Raw genomic sequence first — 8,447 nt, 5'->3', positions numbered from 1 at the left:
CCCCCCCCCTCCCCCCAAAGTGTCTGCAAAGCTTTTTTTTTTTTTTTTTTTGCGGTACGCGGGCCTCTCACCGTCGTGGCCCCTCCCGCCGCGGAGCACAGGCGCCGGACGCGCAGGCTCAGCGGCCATAGCCCACCGGCCCAGCCGCTCCGCGGCACGTGGGATCCTCCCGGACCGGGACACGAACCCGCGTCCCCTGCAGGCGGGCTCTCAACCACTGCGCCACTGGGGAAGCCCTGCATAGACTTTTAATTCCACGCTCACTGTTGTTTTTACGCTCAGATAGTCCCAAGCGAGGCTGAGGGGAGAGCTCCCGGTCCTGTTGACACGACCCATTCGTCTTCTAGCCCTTTCTTGCTTTCTGGTGAAGAGAGATGCCCGAGGCCACATCTCTAAGGAACCCTGACCCTTCGTGTGACCCTCTGTAGATTTGGAAACTTCCTGTGTGCACAGGTGACAGGCAGTCCCCGCGGGTCTGGCATCTGGCCGTCGTAAGCAGGCCCCTTCCCGTTCCACCAGTCACTGTTGCCTCTTTCTTGATAAAAAGTTTTTCTACAAAAGCTCCAGCACTTTTTACAAGTCCATGTTATCTGACTGCTTTGCTCACTCTTTACCTTCCTGCCGTGGCTCGGCCCCTGCGTGCAGTGCTCTGCGTTAGTGACCCGACTGCTGGAGGTCAGAGATTCGGCATGAAGTCCAGTGTCGGGCTGCCCCCGTGAAAGCCGGGCCCCATGGGCTCAGTGCCGCTGGGGGCTGTGCGTGTGCATGCATGTGCGTGCGCACACGTGTGCGTGCGCGCGCACGCCGAGCGGCACCCCATGGGCTGAGCTCACCTCCACTGCTGTGAGGGCGTGTCTTGTAAAAGCAGGATTTGCTGTGAGTTCTGAGAGCCCAGAGCCTCCTGGGCCAGAGCATCTGCACAGCCCGACTTCTGAAGGAAACTCTGGGAAACTCCGGGACGCGGGACGGGGCCTCCTCCTCGTCTGGGGTCAGCGCTTCACGCTGTTAGGAGCTGCCCGGGGCCAGTCCCGCAGGCCCGCCTGCGCAGAGAGTGAAGGGCCGCGGCGGCCACTGGAGGGCGCCCCGCGAACACGCCTGCTTGGAGGCTGGCGGTCGGTCACCCAGCCGCCTGTTATCCTGCTTAGAACCTAAAAGCGCAGTCCATCGGCGACCTGCCTCGTGGGCTCACGTGGTGGTAAGGGCGGGCGGTTTTGCAGTGGCCCTGCCCCCTCTCCCCATGGAACAGCTGAGAAACCCACAGGCGTGAAGGAATCGCTGGGTTCTCAGTGTCCAGGGCGAGGAGTGTTGACAGATGGCACAGCCGTGTAAGCAGCCCTCCGAGGAGCCCTGGCCTCGCGGGAGCCCTGAGCGAGGCCAGTGTGTGTCTGTCCCCTTTGGAGGGTTGTGTGTGTGACGTGCAGAGCGGGAGTGAGATGCTCTGTCACCGTCTGTACCGCGGCTTTGGCCCCGCAGTGACGCAGGCATGTGGGACCCGACCGCCGTTGGCCCCGTGGGCGCACCATGGGCCCTTGGACGTCTCGCCGGCTGATCCACGTAGGACTTACGGGCCCCCACGGCTGCGGGCGTCCAGACCCACGTGGTGCAGGGTCAGCTGTGAAGAGGACAGAGGAGCCACGGAGTAACTGAAGAGGCTGGAGTTTAAGTCATGACAGGAAAAACCTGTTTTTGTGATACTTTCTGCTGTTTGCCGACATGTCACACACCCCTGGAAATACACACATAAGAATTCAGAAATTGGCTAATAACGATCAAGTCACTTAATCTTCAAACCTGTGGGTCGTCTTCAGCAGTTGCCTCTTTCTCAGGCACACATGCAGCAATTCAGGCCACGTGGGTGGGCGTAACAGGTTAGAAATGAGAAAGCCCCCAAATTTCCCAACTGACTTTAAATTCAAGAACTTGATGTGTAGTTTAACTTCTTAATGACTCATTCCTGGTTTATCCTTTGTCAAGTGCCTTTTTAAAAAAATATTTATTTATTTATTTATTTTGGGCTGCGTTGGGTCTTCGCTGCTGTGCGCAGACTTCTCATTGCAGCGGCTTCTCTTGTTGCGGAGCACGTGCTCTAGGTGCACGGGCTTCAGTAGTTGAGGGCATGCAGCCTCAGTAGTTGTGGCATGTGGGCTCAGTAGTTGTGGCTCACAGGCTCAGTAGCTGTGGGGCATGGGCTTAGTTGCTCCACGGCATGTGGGATCTTCCCGGACCAGGTCTCAAAGCCGACACTGTCCCCTGCATTGGCAGCCGGATTCTTAACCACTGCGCCACCAGGGAAGCCCCTCAAGTGCTTTTTATAATGGAACAAATGTTTGATATCTTGATGTATCTGCCACAATTAGCAAAAGATCCAGTTTCCTACACTAAATTTTATAACCCTCATGAAATAAATTCAAGGTTAAACCCACCTTTGGGATCTTAAATAATGAAGCATGGCAAGATAGGTGACCTTTTGTCTACTGACGAAAATAAGATCATTAACTTTAAATTCATAGTCAAGAAGTGTCAGAAGCAGAATTAACGAACTTAGAACATAAAGTGGAAAACTTCTGGTATCTTGCAAATGCATTTGAAGAATATAGGACTGGTAAGTTAAGAAAAGAGGATTGAGGGGACTTCCCTGGTGGTCCAGTGGTTAGGATTCTGCTTCCACTGCAGGGAGCATGGGTTCAATCCCTGGTCAGGGCACTAAGATCCCACATGCCGTGCGGCCAAAATAAATAAATTAATTAAAACACGCAGATTTAAAAAAAAAAGGATTGAGTGTACCATTCACCTTGGCTTTTTCCAAGTAGTTCCTCCTTCTCTTCTAAATGGCTCGAGTCTATGGCCATACCACCCCGAGCCCAAAAATCAGAACGGCTCAGAAATTCACTGCATTTTTTGGCAATGTGGCAGGAGTACTGGGAATCAAACCAAACATACTGGGACAGCAGGAAGTGACCGAGGTGAATTCAGCATGAGATCATCAAGCAAATGTCCACAGAAAGTAGGTTCTGTGTTGTGGCACCAGCGGCCGAGGCAAAGGTGGGTTTGTGCCCTGAGGTGCGGGGGCCCTGGGGGGGGGTCTGAGATGCAGCAGAGGGGCCTGCAGCTGAGACCCCACTGTGTCCCTCTGTCACCAGTAGAGGTGGACGCCGGGACGGGGGAGGACAGAAACGCGTGGCTGCCGCTGTCTGACACTTCCCAACCCAGGATGCCCCCAGAGACTAGACAGCTGGCAACCAAAGCCACTGAGAAACTGATCGGAAATAAAGTGATTTCAGGCCCCCCCGCCCCCCCGTCCTGTTTGGGGAAGATGAGCTGGGCTGAGCGGTGCAGGACTGCAGGCAGAGATCTGGGCGCTGGGGGTTTACCTTTTCCCAGGAGCCGTGGGAGCAAAGAGCAGAAAGGGAAGCGGAGGGGTGGGGGGGCTTTTATTCTCAGCTCCCACGGGGCTGCCGTACCTGCCGGGACCCTGCGGGGCGCCCTCAGCACAGCCTACTGCTGGGGCAGCTGCTGGAGGAGCCGAGGGGATGGGGAATTTGAAGACAAATCCCACCACAGCCCGGGGCCCTGGAGGCGGCTGTGCTCTTGTCACCGACCCACCTGAGCCGCCCAGACACCTCTTCAGTCCCTCCCTCCCCATCCCCGAGGTTTACTGTCCAGAACCATCCCCAGGGCCACATCAGGCAGGGCGGGGACCATCCCCGGCATCCAGTGTGTGTCTGTGATTTTGCACAACAGGCTCTTCAGCCTGGAGGGGAAACAGTCTGCACGTAGAAAAGCAATGCAGCTCACTCAGGGCTCAATTTCCCAAGAGACCGGGACCAAATGGGGGCGATTTCCCCGGTAGATGCCACAGAAAAGAGCCAGCCTCCTCCTCGGGGCAGCTGGGTGGTCAGAAGTGAACATGCATGTATTTATGTGGCAGAAGCCCAGGGGCTGGGGCAGCGCCCACCATCACATTCATCTTTCCTCAGAAAGGTACCCTCATACCTTTGCTGTGATCTTGAAAAAATGAATCTTTGTTTCTAGGGAGTTTGGGGGTTTCAGAACTGAGGGTCAGAGGGTTGTGGGGCGGTAATTTCTTCGTGAAGACTTGGGGTGGGGGAAGGGAGGCTCCTCTGCACCCCGCCCCGTCTGGTCAGGTCGTCTGGTCTGTCTATCTGTCCCGGGAGCAGGCAGCACCCTTGTGGCCCCGCTGACACCCGCCCGTCCAAATCCCTCTTTCCCGTCGGCAGTCCCATCCGCTTTCGGGTTAGGTTAGAAATCCTAACAGCACTTTTCTTCCTTCGGTTTATTTTTGTGCACCTTGGGGCCTTCTTTAGGACAGACCCACGCTGGCCCAGCGACAGCGGACGTGACCCGGGGGCACCTGGGGTCAGGAGAGGCCCCGTCTGGGCTCTTCTCCCACCACGTCCACGTGGACACAAGTCGCCAGCAGCCCCGGCCCCACGAGCCCACCACCCACCCATCCGCCGAGTGCGCTTCCGTGTGTCTGCTTCATTTTGATACCTTCTGACTTTCCTACCAAACATCTCTTCATAAACAACAAAACAAGAGGGAGGGGGGATGGAGTATTTTAACAATACAAAGTATAAATAGTGGCGTTAGATTTTCATCACTCATTTGAAAGCCAGACATGAGGCTGAGGGAAGCAGGCTGCTGCAGCCGTGGACCTGAAAGGCGCCCGTAGGAGACAAGCACACACCCCGCGGGGGGCCAGGTGCCCCGATGGCACAGCTCATCCTCACACCTGGCACCTGCTGCTCGGACATCATGGCCTTGACCTGAGGGTGGCTTCTTGTGGGAGGACACGGGAAGCTCCAAGGGGCCTCGCCTGGTGCTGCCTGGTCTACTGGGGAGAGGGAGGGAGGGAGCGTGTGATGCAGGGCCAGCAAGTCTCCTGGATGCCAGACCCGGGAGGGAGGGACGGAGGGAGAGAGGGAGCAAGCAGCGGGCGCGGGGCACCCGTTCACTGCGGGCTGTGCCTTCTGCCACACGCCGGCTGGCCGAGGCCCGTGGAGCAGCGTCTACGCCATCGCCGGCTGTGCCCCCGCTTCGTCCAAGGAGCAGCTCTGGTGCCCACGTTGCAGCTTCCTCATCAGCTGTCGGAGTTTGCCGGGGAAGTTTCTGTCGATGTGGCGGTAAAGAAGCGGCACCACAGCGCTGCTGGCGAAGGCCAGGAACCTGGACAGGTCCTTGGCGAGGAGCAGCGCCCCCAGGTGGTGCCCGTCCGCTGGCCTCCCCCGCGCAGCCAGGACCGTGCGCCCCAGGAGCGTCAGGTAGTGGGGCGTCCAGAGCCCGAACTGCGCACACACGGTGGCCACCAGCAGCCTGTGCGCCGAGGGGTCCGGCTGGCCCGCGTCCCGGTCGAGTGCCGTGTCCTCCTTCCGGATCCGCGTGAGGAGCACGAGCGCGTACAGCACGGCCAGGCCGGGCACAAGGTACCCGCTGAGCAGCATGATGGCGTCGGCCGCCTCCGTGTGCCGCACCTGGGAGCACTCGGCCAGCCTCGCAGCCGCGTGGCCGCAGATATGGAAGAGCAGGGGGGAGAAGCCAGTGAGCAGGGCACCGCCCCACACGAAGCCACACACGTGCCTGGTGTTGTAGACGCTCGACATGTAGGTGCGCGGCAGCGCCCGCTCGATGTAGCAGTCGAGGGCCAGCAGCGCCGTGGAGTACAGGGTCACCAGTGCCGCCACGTTGAACAGCACCAGCAGCGAGACGTGGACCTCGCTGCCTGCGTCCCACACGGCCCAGCCGGCAGCGCCGGGGCCCAGCAGGTGCGCAGGCGCCAGGGCGCCGAGGACCAGGCCGGCCGCGGCCATGTTGGAAAAGTAGACGTCGGGCATGGCCATCCCGCCCGCGTCGTGCAGGTTGACCAGCAGCAGCAGGGCGTTGTAGCCGAGGCCGAGGGGGACGCCGACGAGCAGGTAGAGCAGCGAGAGGGCGGACAGGGCCCGCTGGACGTGCTGGCAGGGGAGCTGGTCCTCGCTGCCGGTGCCGTTGAGTGGGCAGCTCCACATGGCGGGCTGTGGGGAGAGCAGCGCGTGAGTCCTGCCCTCGACCGGACCTGGGCCCCTCCCTGCCCCCTGAACCAGCCGCGACGGCCAGAAACTGCCGCATGCGTGTTTTCTGTGGTCGCAAGGTGGCATGGCTGGAAGCTGTGAGGACCCTACCGGCCACGGGAGCCTCCCTGGCCTCATTTGCCAGGGAAACGTACAGCTCTTGGAGCCATGACGTGCCTGCTGTCACCTTTTGGTGATGGGTGGTGACGGCGTGGGCCACGGTGACAAAGCGTGTAGAGCAGGGGGTGAACCCGAGGTCTGGCCTCCGGCGGCCCCGTCAGCCCCCTCGGTGGGAGCTGCAGCCCTGCCGGCACATCCCTGGTTTCCCACATCAGTCGCGGAATCCTGCGATCCCCCTGCTCCACCCTGCCAGCCATCCTGCCTCTGGGCCGAGGTGTGCCGGGTCGGGGTGACGCAGGTCCCGAGCTGCTGCCCGCCTGCCGGCTCTGTCACGTCTGGGAGGGGCACGGCCGCTGCAGGGACACGGATCCTCCCTCCAGAGCCCTGGGGTCGGGGGAGCCGGCGGGAGCTCCAGGCAGGTGACACGCCCTCGTGGGGGTCCTCGGGGCCCTCTGCGTCCTCTTCTTGCCGACTCAGTGCTGGTGCCCTCTCTCCCATCTCCGTCCCAAATCCCTGCAGGCTCCTGCCTGTTGAGCCACGGCCTGGAAAGTGGCTGGGGGCCGGGGAGCCGGTCCACCAGAGCGGCCTGTGTGTGCTGTGACCAGCCTGCGGCCTGGTCCCCCTCCACTCCGGCCTCACACGGCTTGCAGGACGTCCAGCGGCCCCCGGGCCTCAGTCCCTACCCTCCTGCCGTCCACGCACTCTCACTCTCCCGCCACGCCTGCCCTGCCTCACTCCAGGCCCCACCACGTCTCCTGGTGCCTGGGCCGCACCTCCGCATGCATGGGCGTCCATCTGCGGGTTCTCGCGACGCCCCTCCTCCCAGGGCGGGCGCAGCGGCTCTTCCCTCTCTGTTTCCAGCCCGTTTGAGGCGCGAGGTTTGTGTCTGGAAGGACCAGCGTGTGGGCTGGGCGGCCCTGCCCTCTGGCTCCCCCCATGGCCCCACGGCGGGTCCGCTGGCACCCCTGCCCCTCCTGGGGGTCCCCATCCATGTGGAGGGCGGGCTCAGCCAGGGGAAGTCAACTGAGCAGAGGTTCTCGGAAACCAAGGACGGAAGGGGGGGCCCTGCGGGCTCGTGGGCCACGGCCAAGGAGGGCAGGGGGAGTGCTGTCGGAGGAGGGGCAGAGCTGCTGCCAGCAGCCCTGCCCTGGCTGAGAAATGGCTCAGTTCTTGGGAGGTGGTGGCCCTGCCCTGGCTGAAAAATGGCTCAGTTCTTGGGAGGTGGTGGCCCTGCCCTGGCTGAAAAATGGCTCAGCTCTTGGGAGGTGGTCACGTGGGGTCACAACCTACTGAGAATTTCCTTCGCAGCCTCACGCGCTCGTACGGCGGCTCACTCGGCCCGAGAGGGCCTGTGAGTGTCTCAGCAGTCAGTGCCGGGTTTTAGATTAAGAACCTGCCCGAGTTTGTGTTCCGGCAGTTCATAAACACAGAACTTAGAAACCCTGCCCCATGTGCTACAAGCAGCTCTGTGTGCATCCTCTTAGTTATGAACCGTGAGGACACTTATGATTTCAGGTGCAGATCACGAGCTAAAAGTACCAGTTTGCACTTGCTTTCCGTCCATCTTTGCTTCTTGTCCCTACATTCTTCCTGGAGGCCCCTCGTCTCCAGGTGTCATTCAGAGGGCCCAGGGCAGGGACACCTGCTGGGGGGGCCGCCTCATGCACAGAGGAAGGTGCCTGGCGTTTTCTGAAGTGGGGAGGGCCGTCCTCACCTGCGTGGGCACGCAGTGTGAGAAGAAGGGAAGGAAGCAGACGGGTGACACCGCTGGCACCGAGGGGACGTGTCACTGGGACACTTGCAGGCCGGGGGTGGGGGGCCACCTGGCTCAAGACTGCGCGGGCAGTGCCTGTGGGCTTGCAGGGGAGCTGGGGATCCCATTTGGGGACGCTTGGCAGGTGGCACTGTGACACCCCCAGACCTGCCGAGCAGCAGTGAGCCTGGCGGGAGAGCAGCGGTCGTGTCAGGAAGTGACTGCCCACCCCGGCGGCAGGGCAGCCGGTCAGGCCCGCTCAAAGCCCAGCCGGGTATCCCGAGGACGGTGGTGGGGGCGGCCGTCCTTCCCTGTCCAGGTCCCGGTGCTGCTACTGCAGGATGCCCTGCCCTGCTGGCCGCAGACTGGCCCTGCCTCCCCCGCTCGCCGCCTGCAGTCCCCCCACTTCCCTTTGTGCTCTGGTTTTGCAAGTGCAGGAATCTGGGAACAAGACCCTCCTCCCCACCCCCAGGCCCTGTGAGGAGGGGGCCTGAGAACAATGGTTT

General features: G+C 61.1%; 1 protein-coding gene across 1 annotated transcript; it reads right to left on the bottom strand.

Moving 5' to 3' along the window:
* Positions 1-5,030: 5,030 nt before the first annotated feature.
* GPR146 (G protein-coupled receptor 146) lies at positions 5,031-6,026 on the bottom strand. The gene has a single exon (XM_007467073.1). The coding sequence runs from the start codon at positions 6,024-6,026 to the stop codon at positions 5,031-5,033; it is 996 nt and encodes a 331-aa protein (XP_007467135.1).
* Positions 6,027-8,447: the final 2,421 nt, after the last annotated feature.

The sequence above is a fragment of the Lipotes vexillifer genome, unplaced genomic scaffold (genome assembly GCF_000442215.2).
Source record: "Lipotes vexillifer unplaced genomic scaffold, Lipotes_vexillifer_v1.1 scaffold1701, whole genome shotgun sequence".
Classification (NCBI taxonomy): Eukaryota; Metazoa; Chordata; class Mammalia; order Artiodactyla; family Lipotidae; genus Lipotes; species Lipotes vexillifer.
The sequence above is the reverse complement of the archived record's forward strand: the minus strand, read 5'-3'. Positions and strand labels throughout refer to the sequence as shown.

Bases quoted from the DNA above. Each gene is read 5' to 3' on its own strand.
- GPR146 (XM_007467073.1), bottom strand. From the start codon at position 6,026: ATGTGGAGCTGCCCACTCAACGGCACCGGCAGCGAGGACCAGCTCCCC.